General features: G+C 42.8%; 1 protein-coding gene across 1 annotated transcript in view; it reads left to right on the forward strand.

Moving 5' to 3' along the window:
- Positions 1-13657, forward strand: part of LOC115169338 (voltage-gated potassium channel subunit beta-1) — a 93324-nt gene extending 79667 nt beyond the window's left edge. Inside the window, exons 9-14 of the mRNA XM_029724860.1 lie at positions 10830-10915; positions 11276-11396; positions 11578-11672; positions 11778-11898; positions 12019-12107; positions 12597-13657. Coding sequence (XP_029580720.1) covers positions 10830-10915; positions 11276-11396; positions 11578-11672; positions 11778-11898; positions 12019-12107; positions 12597-12692 — 608 coding nt within the window. The 3' untranslated portion in view covers positions 12693-13657. The remainder of the gene's footprint in view (positions 1-10829; positions 10916-11275; positions 11397-11577; positions 11673-11777; positions 11899-12018; positions 12108-12596) is intronic.
- Positions 13658-16053: the final 2396 nt, after the last annotated feature.

Consider the following 16053-nt stretch of genomic DNA (forward strand, 5'->3'; position numbering starts at 1 on the left):
TTGTGGTGTGACGAGCGATACACAAACACTGTTTCAATGGAAGGAGAGAGGTTATTGAATTACAGAGCGTCATAGGCAGCATTACAGAACTGACAAAGGTCCACTACGGGTGACTTCTGCTCCATCAACTGTTACTACTCTGATTAGAACCTCTACAAGCTACCCACTGGGCACACACACACCACACTATTTCAACATGTAAATGTGGGTAATATTTGGTAGAGACATCAATGAGATTGCAACCTTTTTTTACCAACTCTAAAAGTCAGCAAGAAGTTTGTTGAATTCCTAATGTGTTATCACTATGCTTTCAGCCATCTAAAAGGACAACCAAATTCCGTCTGATTTCTTGTTTAGTTGTCATCTACAGTAAATGTGTTATCACTGTGATTTCAACCATTTTAAAGGACAACACTGTTTAAATGGGAATACAATGTCAGAATTGTTTTATTTATTTTATACAACAGAATGTTTGTGAGAAAGTTCCTGTTCCTGCAACGTTCCCATGAAACGAGTCTAGAACATTAATGTCTTATATTCTGTGAACATGGCAACCATGTTCTGTGTATGTTTGGTGGGACGTTCATGAAATATTCTCCTAACCCACAGAAGCGGGACACATGAATGTTCTTGCAACATTCCCATGTCTAGAACATTAATATCTTAAGTTCTGAGAACATGGTAACTGTAAGGCTTGTCGTCAGGAATGGACCAAGGCGCAGCGGGAATGTGGATACTCATATTTGTAATAAACTCGAGTAAAGCATCCACAGGAAAAAACAATAAACACGACGACAGGAACAGTTTTGCAGGCACACTAAACGCAGTGTAAAAACAACTACCAACAACCACAAGGAAAAACACACACTACTATATAGGACTCCCAATCAAAGGCAACTCAACACACCTGCCTTCAATTGGGAGTCCAACTACCAACTCACACGTAACACAAAATCTCTGCCACGTCCTGACCAAAACGAATACAATTGCTCCCTCTGCTGGTCAGGACGTGACAGTACCCCCCCCCCCCTAAAGGTGCAGACCCCGGAATGCACCTTAAAAAAGAAAACACAAAAAATCCCCAATACCCCAACAAAACCAATAAACAATACCTCCTAAACAATAAGGGAGGGAAGGGAGGGTGGCTGCCGTCAACGACGGCACTGTGCTACACCCTCCCTCCCCAACCCACCTATCCTGGAGTTGGCTCAGGTGCGGGACGTGAACCTCGCTCCACCTTCGGCGTCGCCCACTTCGGTGGCGCGGATAGCTGCGCCGGGCAGACGGGCCACTCGGGCTGACCCTGGCAGACGGACCACTCTGGCTGGGCCGGAGGACACGCGGGCCACTCTGGCTGGGCCGGAGGACAGGCGTGCCACTCGGGCTGGGCCGGAGGACAGGCGGGCCACTCGGGCTGGGCCGGAGGACAGGCGGGCCACTCGGGCTGGGCCGGAGGACAGGCGGGCCACTCTGGCAGATCCGGCATGACGGGCCACTCTGGCAGATCCGGCACGGCGGGCCACTCCGGCAGATCCGGCTCAGGATTCGCCATGCTGGGGAGACCCGCTGGAGGCCTGGTCTGAGGAGGCGGCACAGGAGAGACCAGGGTGGAGGGATCCACCGTAGGACTGGTCCTTGGAGGAGGCACAGGACGAACCAGGATGGGAAGACCCACTGGAGGACTGGTCCGAGGAGGAGGCACGGGCTTGACCAGGATGGGGAGACCCGCTGGAGGACTGGTCCGTAGAGGAGGCACGGGCTTGACCAGGATAGGGAGACATGCAGGAGGCCTGGTTCTGGGCGTAGGCACAGGACGTGCAGGGCTGGGAAGACATGCAGGAGGCCTGTTTCTGGGCGCAGGCACAGTCTTCACCAGACAACCAGCACGCACCTCAGGATGAGTATGGAGAGCTGCCTCAGGTGACATCATATCCACAACACGCTCCGTAGGGCGAATGCCGTGCCTTATGCACCAAACTAGCAGCTCTCTCATCTCTCTCCTTTAATCTCCCCATTAACTCCTTCACAGTCTCTGCCTCGTACCCCTCGCTCACCTCCAATGTCAACCCGGCTGGCTCTGGTTCCGACCTCGGCTCCGCCGACTGTCCCGTGTGCCCCCCCCAAAAAAAGTATTGGGGCTGCCTCTCGTGCTTGTTGCGCTCTCTCTCCTCATAGTATCGCCTCTCCGCTCTCGCCGCTTCCATCTCCCACTGCGGGAGGCGATAATCCCCAGCCTGAGTCCATGGTCCCTCTCCGTCCAGGATTTGTTCCCATGTTCACGAGTCCATCACGCTGTACTCCTGTTGCTCCTTCCTCCTCCGCTGCTTGGTCCTTTTGTGGTGGGTAGTTCTGTAAGGCTTGTCGTCAGGAATGGACCAAGGCGCAGCGGGAATGTGGATACTCATATTTGTAATAAACTCGAGTAAAGCATCCACAGGAAAAAACAATAAACACGACGACAGGAACAGTTTTGTAGGCACACAAAAGGCAGTGCAAAAACAACTACCCACAACCACAAGGAAAAACACACACTACTATATAGGACTCCCAATCAAAGGCAACTCAACACACCTGCCTTCAATTGGGAGTCCAACAACCAACTCACACGTAACACAAAATCTCTGCCACGTCCTGACCAAAACTAATACAATTGCTCCCTCTGCTGGTCAGGACGTGACAGTAACCATGTTTTAGGTAAGTTCTATTTGACATTAAGGGAATATTTTCTTGTAAATATTCCCTAGCACATCCTGGGTACATTCCTATGAAAACGTTAGTTAATGACCTATAGAGACTCATAAGGGAACATTCTCTAAAGTTGTGGGAACATTTGTTGTTAGCTGGGTTACTACAGTATGTCCATTTTTGGACTTATAATATATTGATATGTGCCCATTGATTCTTGAAGAATATAACTTAGAAATGCCTCATGAGTTTAGTTCAACTGTCTTGCCTCATCAGAACCCAAAGTATAAGCATGTTTTACCCCAATGTTTGTAAACAAAGTAAATGTAAACCATGGTTAAAACTATAATTTTGTTATCATGGATGGTCAGTCCTTACATCCACAGCTCTGTCAAAGACAGTGCAGTATAAAGATAGACAGAAACTGCTTCTCCAATAAAATCCCAGAACACACTTGTAGGCCATGTCATGTCAATGTTTGTTAGCTAAGGTCATGCGCATCTGTTCTAACAGTTGTCTCACGCCGAACTGCGCATGTGCAGGGCATCAAATCAAAGGCACTTCTTCAATATAAAAATGTTTTTGTAAAACATTTTTTTTAAATTGTCACTTTCACGAGGTTGGAGTAATCACCTGTTCAACTCTTTAAGATGTTGTCTCGAATCTGGGTTGTGCCTTTAGATTTTGAGAAAATTAACAACAAAGAATTTTTCATTTCTCTCATTGTCTTCTCAAACCCCAGCCTGGTCTCTTTGGCAAGCGTTTCCGGAATTCTTATGACGTTGCACCTCTAGTTTTAGAAACTCTGTGGGTCTGTCTATGAATTTGAGAGTGGTTGCAATTCTCAAGCCCCATCCCTCAGTTTTTAGCGAAACAGTGGCAGAAAGAACACTTTTACATTTTTTTCAACTGCTGATTGCCGCTTTAAGAATTCATAGAATCTGATGAACAATGTACACCTCACAGTTATCTCTTTCATTCTTTCTCCATTTCTCTCTTCCATCTCAGGACTGATGTATTGTTGTTCATGCCTGACATTTTCTCCTCTCCACCACAGGGCACAAACTGGTTAAATCAACGTTGTTTCAATGTATACTGAACAAAAATATAAATGCAACATATTAAGTGTTGGTCCTATGTTTCATGAGCAGAAATAAAACATTGCAGACAAAAAGCTTATTTTTCTCACTTTTTGTTGCACAAGTTTAGTTACATCCCTGCTAGTGAGCATGTCTCCTTTGCCAAGATAATCAATTCACCTGACAGGTTTGGCATATTAAGAAGCTGATTAAACAGCATGATCCTTACACAGGTGCACCTTGCACTGGGGAAAATAAAAGGCCACTAAAAAGTGCAGTTTTCTCACACAACACAATGCCACAGATGTCTCAAGTTTTGAGGGAGAGTGCAATTGGCATGCTGACTGCAGGAACGCCCACTAGAGCTGTTGCCAGAGAATTCAATATACATTTCTCTACTGTAAGTCGTCGTCAAGGTCGTTAAAGAGAATTTGGCAGTACGTCCAACCGGCCTCACAACCACAGACCACATGTAACCACGCCAGCCCAGGACCTCCACATCCGTTTTTTTCCCCCTCCTATATATTTTTTATTTAAACTTTATTAAACTAGGCATGTCAGTTAAGAACAAATTCTTATTTACAATGACAGCCTACCAAAAGGCAAAAGGCCTCCTGCGGGGATGGGGGCTGGGATTAAAAATAAAAATACATTAAATTAAAATATAGGACAAAACACATATCACGACAAGAGAGACAACACTACATAAAGAGAGACGAAAGACAACAACATAGCATGGCAGCAACAAATGACAACACAGCATGGAAGCAACACAACATGACAACAACATGGTAGAAACACAACATGGCAGCAGCACAACATGTTAGCAGCACAAAACAGGGTACAAACATTATTGGGCACAGACAACAGCACAAAGGGCAAGAAGGTAGAGATAATCAACAACAACAAAACAGCCACAACTGTCAGTAAGAGTGTCCATGATTGAGTCTTTGAATGAAGAGATAGAGATAACGGTCCAGTTTGAGTGTTTGTTGCAGCTCGTTCCAGTCGCTAGCTGCAGCGAACTGAAAAGACGAGCAACTCAGGGATGTGTGTGCTTTGGGGACCTTTAACAGAATGTGACTGGCAGAACGGGTGTTGTATGTGGAGGATGAGGGCTGCAGTAGATATCTCAGATAGGGGGGAGTGAGGCCTAAGAGGGTTTTATAAATAAGCATCAACCAGTGGGTCTTGCGACGGGTATACAGAGATGACCAGTTTACAGAGGAGTATAGAGTGCAGTGATGTGTCCTATAAGGAGCATTAGTGGCAAATCTGATGGCCTAATGGTAAAGAACATCTAGCTGCTTGAGAGCACCCTTACCTGACGATCTATAAATTACGTCTCCGTAATCTAGCATGGGAAGGATGGTCATCTGAATCAGGGTTAGTTTGGCAGCTGGGGTGAAAGAGGAGTGATTACGATAGAGGAAACCAACTAATCTATATATAACTTTAGCCTGCAGCTTTGATATGTGCTGAGAGAAGGGCCGTGTACCGTCTAGCCATACTTCTAAGCACTTGTATGAGGTGACTACCTCAAGCTCTAAACTCTCAGAGGTAGTAATCACACCTGTGGGGAGAGGGGAATTATTTTTACCAAACCACAGGACCTTTGTTTTGGAGGTGTTCAGAACAAGGTTAAGGACAGAGAAAGCTTGTTGGACACTAAGAAAGCTTTTTGTACAGCGTTTAACACAAAATCCGGTGAGGGGCCAGCTGAGTGTAAGACTGTATCATCTGCATATAAATGGATGAGAGAGCTTCCTACTGGCTGAGCTATGTTGTTGATGTAAATTGAGAAGAGCGTGGGGCCTAGGATCGAGCCTTGGGGTACACCCTTGGTGACAGGCAGTGGCTGAGACAGCAGATGTTCTGACTTTATACACTGCACTCTTTGAGAGAGCGTTAGTTAGAAAACCAGGCCAAAGATCCCAAAGGCCCACAATAATGGAATGGTCTACCGAATCAAAAGCTTTGGCCAAGTCAATAAAAATAGTTGCACAACATTGCTTAGAATCAAGGGCAATAGTGACATCATTGAGGACCTTTAAGGTTGCAGTGACAAAATCCATAACCTGAGCGGAAACCAGATTGCATACCAAATAGAATACTATAGACATCAAGAAAGCCAGTCAGTTGATTATTGTTTTTTAATTTTTTTCCCAACACTTTTGATAAACAGGGCAAAATAGAAATAGGCCTATAACAGTTAGGTTATAGGCCTATAAAAAAGGATGATGTCATGTCCTGACCAGTATGGTCAGGGCGTGGCAGGGGGTGTTGTTTTTGTGTGTTTTGGGGTTGGTTTATTTAGAGGGGATTTGTTCTAGTTTTCATTTTCTATGTTTGTTTTCTATGTGTGGCCGAGTATGGTTTCCAATCAGAGGCAGGTGTCTTTCGTTGTCTCTGATTGGAAGCCATACTTAGGCAGCCCTTTTTTCCTTTGGGTTTGTGGGTGGTTGCTTTCTGTATAGTCTGTGAACCTTACAGAACTGTTGATTGTCGGTTTGTTATTTTTGTTTAAGTGTTCACTCTTTAATAAATATAAGAAGATGAGCACTATACCCGCTGCGTTTTGGTCCCCTTTCATCGACACTTGTGACAGATGAATCGTGGCTGCCTTCCAAGCAATGGGAACCTCCCCAGAAAGGAGAGACAGGCTTGGCGATTATAGGGTCAGCAACATTAAAAAAGAAAGAGTCTAAACCGTCTGACCCAGATGTTTTTTTGGGTGTCAAGTTTAAGGAGCTCCTTTAGCACCTCGGACTCTGTGACCGCCTGCGGGAGTCTGATACCAGTCACCCGGACAGCTGATGAAACTGAGGAGTATTTCTGTCTGTAATAAAGCCCTGTTGTGGGGAAAAATTCATTCTAATTGGCTGGGCCTGGTTCCTCAGTGGGATGGCCTATGCCCAGTCTTGTGAAATCCATATATTAAGGCATAATTCATTTATTTAAATGTACTGATTGCCTTATATGAACTGTAACTCAGTAAAATCATTAAAATTGTTGAATGTTACGTTAATATTTTTGTTCAGTATAATTTGTCAAATTATTTTGACGTGGAATCCACGTGGAAAATACATAAGATTTGAAAAAGTAATCAACGTAAACTTTTGTTTTGAGGGTAAAATGTCAACCAAAGGATTATGTTGTCATGGTAACCAATTTGTTTACCTTTGAAACAACGTCAGATCTTCAACATAATATTCACTATCAGAAAAAAACTGTCGGCTGGGCAAGACCTCCTCCTGGAGAGCTATCCCTTCAGTCTCCCATCCAGAGTTTTAACATCATCCAGCCCTGCTTAGTTTTGATATTTGTCACTGACTATAACCATTGTGTTGTGATGAGAATGATTCTGCCTATCTTAAACCCCCTACTTCACTCCAGTCTGCAACCCCCCCACCACACCTTCTCCGCTGTGCAATCCGGTTTTCGAGCTGGTCATGGGTGCACCTCAGCCACGCTCAAGGTCCTAAACGATATCATAACCGCCATCGATAAAAGACAATACTGTGCAGTCATCTTCATCGACCTGGCCAAGGCTTTCGACTCTGTCAATCACCGCATTCTTATCAGCAGACTCAACAGCCTTTTCAAATGACTGCCTCGCCTGGTTCACCAACTACTTCTCAGATAGAGTTCAGTGTGTCTCTATGGGGGTGCCACAGGGTTCAATTCTCAGGCCAACATTTTTCTCTGTTTACATCAATGTCGCTCTTGCTGCGGGTGATTCTCTGATCCACCTCTACGCAGACAACACCATTCTGTATGCTTCTGGCCCTTCTTTGGACACTGTGTTAACTAACCTCCAGACGAGCTTCAATGCCATACAACTCTCCTTCCGTAGCCTCCAACTGATCTTAAATGCAAGTAAAACTAAATGCATGCTTTTCAATCGATTGCTGCCCGCCCCCCCCCCCCCCCCGCGCTCGTCTAGCATCACTACTCCGGACGGTTCTGACTTAGAATATGTGGACAACTACAAATACCTAGGTGTCTGGTTAGACTGTAAACTCTCTTTCCAGACTCACATTAAGCATCTCCAATCCAAAATTAAATCTAGAATCAGCTTCCTATTTCGCAACAAAGCATCCTTCACTCATGCTGCCAAACATACCCTCATAAAGCTGACTATCCTACCGATCCTTAACTTTGGCGATGTCATTTACAAAATAGCCTCCAGCACTCCTTCTGTTTTGTCACCAAAGCCCCATATACTACCCACCACTGCGACCTGTATGCTCTCGTTGGCTGGCCCTCGTCAAACCCACTGGCTCCAGGTCATCTATAAGTCTTTGCTAGGTAAAGCCCCAAAGCAAACTCCTCTTTTGGCCGCCTTTCCTTCCAGTTCTCTGCTGCCAATGACTGGAACGAATTGCAAAAATCACTGAAGCTGGAGTCTTATATCTCCCTCACTAACTTTAAGCATCAGCTGTCAGAACAGCTTACCGATCATTGCACCTGTACACAGCCCATCTGTAAATAGCCCGCCCAACTACCTCATCCCCATATTGTCATTTATTTTTTTGCTCTTTTGCACCCCAGTATCTCTACTTGCACATTCATCTTCTGCACATCTATCACTCCAGCGTTTAATTCAGTCCAGGATCAACAAAAAATAGATATGTAGGCCTGGGGATTCAAGCTTTGGTTGATATCCAATTGAATCTACAAGTTAAATATAAATACACTGAGCTTACGAAACATTAAGGACACATGCTCTTTCCATGACAGACTGACTAGGTGAATTCAGGTGAAAGCTATGGTCCCTTATTGATGTCACTTGTTAAATCCACTTCAATCAGTGTAGATGAAGAGGAGGAGACAGGTTAATGAAGGATTTTTAAGTCTTAAGACAATTGAGACATAGATTGCGAATGTGTGCCATTCAGAGGGTGAATGGGCAGGACAAAAGATTTAAGTGCCTTTGAACGGGGTATGGTAGTAGGTGCACCAGACGCACCAGTGTGTGTCAAAAACTGCAATGTTGCTAGGCTTTTCATGCTCAACAGCTTCCACTGTGTATCAAGAATGGTACACTACCGAAAGGACATTCAGCCAACTTGACACAACTGTGGGAAGCATTGGAGTCAACATGGGCCAGCATCCCTGTGGAAGGTTTCGAGCTTTCCATGCCTTGTAGAGTCCATGCCCTGATGAATTGAGGCTGTTCCGAGGGCAAAATATTAGGAAGCTGTCCTTAGTGTTTTGTACACTTAGTGTATGTTGGATTCACGTCTCCATCTCAACCAAAAATCTAAGTAAAAAAATAAAACTTAATCAAATCAAACTGTATTTAAAGTGCATTTAAAGTTGGATTGGATTTGATTTAGTTCTATTCTTTAACTTAGATTTTTGGTGGAAATGGAGACTTAAAGCCAACATATCAATAATTAATTTGTAGACAAACTGGAATTAAAGCCAGGCTCAGTGACACAGATGGAGCTATCCAAGCAGAAAAAACATCTCCTTCAAATGTTGATATTGTTTGTGTTGACAACCTAACACAATTCAATATCACATTATCAATACAGTAAATAGCCTATTAACTTGTCGACAAGTTAACAAATGATATGTTGGATTCACGTCTCCATCTCAACCAACAACAAAAGCTAAAGATATAAAATAGGATTAAGCCAGTGGCTCAGATCTAACTATCCAAGCAGTAGATATCTCCATTAAATGTTCATTTGGTTGTAAGACAGTAAATAGCGTAATGGTAAGGCTATCTTACAAACTAATGTAACAGTATTTATTCATTTTAAAAATGAGTAACATCCTTGGCCACAATTTGCGGTTACTGTAACAATAAATTTCTTCTTATGTAATCATAGAAAGTGTGCAAGTTCAGGGTCGCAGGTCTGTGGAAATCTTCACAATTGCTATAATAACCTACACAGAATCTCAAATGGCAACGAACACTTGCACCATGTACTTTAATGTAATCTCAACTGCAATCCAGGTCATTTGGTTGTGCTATTAGATGAAGCACAGTGATAACACATTTAGTTGTTGTCTAAATAAACAAAATATCTGACATTATATTCCCATTTGATCTTTGTTTTGCTTTTAAATGGTTGAAAGCGCAATGATAACACATTTAACTAAATGTAACGGTCGTCTGGAACACAGGACCAAAACGCAGCGGGAATATGAATGCTCATCTTTTTAATTTGAAGAAAAGTGAACACTTACAAAAACAAACAAAACAACGACTACACAGTTCCATAAGGCACATAAGCTATACGGAAAACATCTACCCACAAAACCCAAAGGAAAAACATGCTGCCTAAGTATGACTCCCAATCAGCAACAACGATGTACAGCTGTTCCTGATTGGGAGCCATACCTGGCTGAAACAAAGCAATCCCCAACATAGAAATACAGACATAGAATGCCCACCCAAATCACACCCTGACCAAACCTAAATAGAGACATAAAAAGGCTCTCTCAGGTCAGGGTGTGACACTAAACCAAAAATCAGAATTTGATTTTACATTGGAATTTGGTTGTGCTTTTAAATGGTTGAAAGCATAGTGATAACACATTGTGATTTCAATAAACTTTTAGGTCTTTTAGTGGTCTTTTTGAGAGGGTGAAAATAGGTTGGAATCTCATCTAACAAATGTTACCCAATTCTCCACGTTGAAATGACTTGGTGTGCCCAGTAGGATATTAGACAAGAAAAGTCACTATTTGCCTTTAAGAAGATTGAACAGGATTTTAAGCACTTTAAATTAGTTAAATTGCTAACACATTGTAGGAATTGGAATTGCTAACACATTGTAGGAATTGGAATTGCTAACACATTGTAGGAATTGGAATTGGTAACACATTGTAGGAATTGGAATTGGTAACATATAGAAATTTCAGGAATATTTTTGTATTTGATTTATTTAGCAGAAAGTAACTTATCATACAACATTTTGGTGGACCCGTTTTGGCTCGTGAGCAGAAAGTGCCAACCTACACCAATACCCACAACATCCCATTTGTCCAAAAAAGCCATGTTTCCCTCCTGTAGCTAGCAGGTGTTTGTTGTTTTTGTCTCTGCAGAGATCGTGAGGGCAATGACTCATGTGATCAACCAGGGTATGTCCATGTACTGGGGAACATCACGATGGTCTGCCATGGAGATCATGGTGAGTAGGAACACACTTCCTCACAACCTCACAATACATGAACTTCATACTCTAATTTGCTGTAGACCTACTAACTAGATTCTGTCCACATAATTCACTAGCATGCTTAGGAAATGAATGCTTCTGAAGTCTGACATTAGGGGGTAAACAAACACTACAGGGGGTTGACAAGGTAAATGAAGTCTGAAAAGTTCAGGTGATGTTTTGTAATATCAATGTTTTGATGATATGGAAATTTGGTCTGACAAGAAATGCAAAGCTTTAAAAGATGAATACAGTCAGTAAAGTTCAGATCCCACTTTCCTCACCATGTTTCTCTCCCCTTCCTCCTCCTCTCTTTCTCATCCCTCATTCTTTTAGGAGGCGTACTCTGTGGCTAGGCAGTTTAACCTGATCCCTCCAGTGTGTGAGCAGGCCGAGTATCATTTCTTCCAGAGGGACAAGGTGGAGACACAGCTGCCTGAGCTCTACCACAAGATAGGCAAGTGGCATCTATATTGGACTGTGCATGCTGTGGTCTGCATGCTGTGGTCTTTGACATACCAGTCAATATTCCATGCCGCAAAAGGTAAACTGTAGATACCAGTTCTTTTGTCCTTCAGTACCATGGTCTGATGATTACCTTGCCTGTCATGTGGCCTGACAACCACGTGCCATTGCAGGTGTGGGTGTGGTATCCTGGTCGCCTCTAGCCTGTGGAATCATCACTGGGAAGTATGAGAATGGTATCCCAGAATGCTCCAGGGCCTCCATGAAGGTACTGCTCGTATCTTCTTGTCCCAACAACATCTGAGGGGTTTTATGAATGTCTGCTTAGTCCTCAGGGGTTTTCTAAGATCCTTCTCCATTCTCTCTCCTCCAGCCGTATGCCTGGTTGAAGGAGAAGATAGTGAGTGAGGACGGGAGGAAACAACAGGCCAAGCTGAAGGAGCTGACTACCATCTCTGAGAAGCTGGGTTGCACTCTGCCACAACTAGCCATCGGTAAGATATCGGTACAGACAGATAACCCTGCTAAATGTAGAGGATTGCCCTTGTTTCAGGTTTGGGGGCCTACCTCCACAAGGGACTTGTCCTGATTAACCTCTCTCTCTCTTTCTCTAGCCTGGTGCCTGAGGAATGAAGGAGTGAGCTCAGTGTTGCTGGGAACATCCAACCCCATCCAGCTTGCAGAGAACCTGAGGGCCATGGAGGCAAGGAGCATCTCTCATATACTAAACTGTCTACATTTAGGGGAGCAGGACTCCTTTGAAGAATAGATATCAAGCTTTAATATATAATAATAATAATAACAACACATGACATTTAGAACACACGTTTATCCAAAGCGACATACAGTCATCTGTGGAAACAATTTTTACATATGGGTAATGCCAGGAATAAAATCAACTGTCCTGGCATTGCAAACACCATGCTCTACCAACTGAGCTAGACCAGCTGTCTTACTGACGACCAGGCCGGAACTTGGACCATGGATGTAGTAAATAAAAATTGTAATAAATTATGTAATTTTTCTGGCATCCCTTTCTCAGCACTCAAAAACTGTTCCCTCTCTCTAGTCTACACTGTTTGTTGAATGTTTTGGATACAGTACATCTATTGTGGTGTATTTACTAACTACTGCTATCAACTTTACAACTAACTGAATCAAATGTTTTGTTTCTCCTCTTCATATATTGTAGGTCATTCCAAAGATGACAGCAGGCATTGTCACAGAGATTGACCACATCTTGGGAAACCGACCGCACAGTAAGAAGGACTTTCATCAAGCACATTAGGATAGAACTGTGATTGATATGCCTAATCTGGACAAGTTCTCATCAGTGGCACCTCCAGTGTGTGCCCAACCCTGCTCTTGTGTATGTGTGTGTGTTCTGCACAGCTCCTCCTCCTGCCTCGTCCGTATGAAGATCAACCTGTACTCAATGTCGTTAACTGAAAGCTCTACTTGACAAAGCATGCATGCCACAGCTCTGCTACAGTGCAGACAGTTTAAACTTGCCTAAACAATCATCGTTATCAAGATGTGCTCATAAAAAAAAAAATACACAATTTCTTGAATGGGGTCCATCTGTTTGTAAAAGTAGTCTTTCTCTTGATTTGAGAGCAACTTCCTCTGTCTCTGTAACGTCAGAGGATAGTGTGTAGTGCATTTCAAACAATGATTCATCCTCAGAGCCACCAATGAGCTTTAAAAGCATGTCTGCAATACATTTTTAGACAGGCATGGATCAGGGGAGGTTAAACATAATTCCAAGCCACTAAATATCCCTTTGAGTATGGACAAGTATGTTAATTCATCTCTGGATGGTGTATCATATCACCCAGACACTGCAAAGATCTGGCCACCCTTCCTAAATGTGATGTGGCTGAGAATGGAATCTGCCCAGGGATATCACTATGAGGCTAAAGACGTACATGGATCAACAACATCACATTCACTCCATATTACTGGCATGTATGACAAAGAAAAAGAAGGAAGCCTGTGCTAAAAAATCCATTCTAAATCATCCATCCAGTTTGCAACAAGGCCATTAAGTAATACTGCAATACATCATGACAAAGAAATTCACTTTTTGGCCTAAATAAGATCATGTTTGGGGCAAATCCAACGTGACACATCAGAGAGTGAAAACCTCTGTATTTCCAAGTATTGTAGTGGCAGTATCATGTTATGGGTATGCATGTCACCGGCAATATCTGGGGAGTATGTCCAGATCAAAATAAATATAAATGGAGCAAAGCAAATCAAAAATTTTACAGGAAAACATGCCTCATTCCTCTGAAGACCTAACACTATGTCACAACATCGACTGAAGGTGGCACCTCTCCCCGTTCGGGCGGCACTCGGCTGTCTTCGTCGCCGGCCTACTAGCTGCCACCGATCCTCTGTTCGTTTTCCTTTTGTTAGGTCTAGTTTAGGTTTGCACCTGTGTTGTGTTAGTTCATTAGTGGGGGGGTTACTAAGTCTTTCTGTTAAGGTTTGTTTTTTGTGCGTGATTGTTTTCGTCAGGTTGGTTAGGCTGGGGTTAGGTGTTTTTCCTCTGCCTGTGTATTTGTAAGGCTGATGAGTTTGGGCTGCGCCCCTACTTTGTTTCGGGCTCATACTGTTGTTTTTGTATTGCTGCCCTGCCTTGCCTGTTTTTGGCTATTTGAGGATTACGCCCATTAAACGTGTGTTCACGGACATTTGTCTCCTGCGCCTGACTTCACTCCTCCTGCATCCTTGAGTACCCCCTTGACACACTTGGATATAATTGTATTTTTCAGAGGGAAATTTACATGAATTTTAAGGCCAAAAACACTCCAGAATGGCTTTCGAATAGATGTTTAGTGTTCCTTAGGGGTCCAGTCTCAGCCCTGACTTGGCCTAAATCTGCTTTAAATCAGAGACAAGATTTGAATATTGCTATACATGTCATCGATGTGTGTGTAGGTGGCAAGGAAGTCAGGCGCAGGAAAAACCAACTTGGTATAACTGGAGTTATTTAATAAAGAATAAACAAACACGAACTCCAAAACCAACGTACATAAAAACAACATGGATAAAAAATACCCGTAGCCCACCAATACAAAATACACAAAACCGATAACAAACAAAACAATCTCAGAGAAGGACATGAGGGAAAACAGAGGGTTAAATAAACAACATGTAATGAATGGGATTGAAATCAGGTGTGTAGTAAAACCAGACAAAACCAATGGAAAATGAAAAATGGATCAGTGATGGCTAGAAGGCCGGTGACGTCGACCGCCGAGCACCACCCGAACAAGGAGGGGCATCAACTTCGGCAGAAGTCGTGACAATACATCAATAATTCCCAACCAAATTGACTGAGCTTGAGCAATTTTGACAAACACAATGTAAATATGTTGCCCTAAAACTTGCACAAAGTTGTTGGAATCTTATTCAAAATGAGTCGTAGCAGTAACTGCTGCCAATAGTGCATCCACCAAGAGCTATGCAATCAAGTTTCTTATTTTTGAATCAGTTTATCCATTTTCTATGCTTAGGTTTTCACTAGGCTAGGTTACCAACATATTCCAGTAATGATTGACATATTTTTATAAAAATAAATATTTTGAAGAATTTATTAATACTATTTCATCCTTCGACAAGATATAGTCCTCACACAAATCTAGGGTTGCTGCCCAAGCTGGCTGGTCGTTCGTACAGGAAAACATGCCTCATTCCTCTGAAGACCTAATACTAGGATATAATTGTATTTTTCAGAGGGAAATTTATATGAATTTTAAGGCCAAAAACACTCCAGAATGGCTTTCGAATAGATGTTTAGTGTTCCTTAGTGGTCCAGTCTCAGTCCTGACTTGGCCTAAATCTGCTTTAAATCAGAGACAAGATTTGAATATTGCAATACATCAATAATTCCCAACCAAATTGACTGAACTTGAGCAATTTTGACAAACACAATGTAAATATGTTGCCCTACAACTTGCACAAAGTTGTTGGAATCTTATTGAAAATGAGCAGTAACTGCTGCCAATAGTGCATCCACCAAGAGCTATGCAATCAAGATATCTTTGTTTCTTATTTTTGAATCCGTTTACCCATTTTCTATGCGTAGGTTTTCACTAGGCTAGGTTACCAACATATTCCAGTAATGATTGACATATTTTCATTTAAAAAAATATTTTGAAGAATTTATTAATACTATTTCATCCTTCGACAAGATATAGTCCTGACCCAAATCTAGGGTTTCTACCGAGGCCGGCTGGTCGGTTCGGTTGCCAGTGATGCGACCCAGTCATTCAGTCTTTTTGTTCTGTATCTATGGACATGACCCAGTCGTTCATTCTAAATGTTCCATTACCATACTGGCTGTCAACGTTCTTATCCCTTGCTTGCTAGGTAGCCAACTACGGCTAACTTACAGTCACATCAAAAAGTGCAGACAGAATAACAGCAAAGTAGCTGCATTTGCATTTGTTTAAGCTGTTTTCTAGTGACATTTAATTGGAAACATCCGTAACAAGGAGCAAATGAGGCACGATTTTGCCTGGTATAGAAATTGTGCTCACTCGTCAGGAAAATGTTGTTCAGAGGAGCTAGCCAACAACCCAGCTAACACAATCACTTCAAACTGAAGCTGGAAAGACTGCAAACTAGCTGCACTTCAT

The sequence above is a fragment of the Salmo trutta genome, chromosome 31 (assembly GCF_901001165.1).
Source record: "Salmo trutta chromosome 31, fSalTru1.1, whole genome shotgun sequence".
Taxonomy (NCBI): domain Eukaryota; kingdom Metazoa; phylum Chordata; class Actinopteri; order Salmoniformes; family Salmonidae; genus Salmo; species Salmo trutta.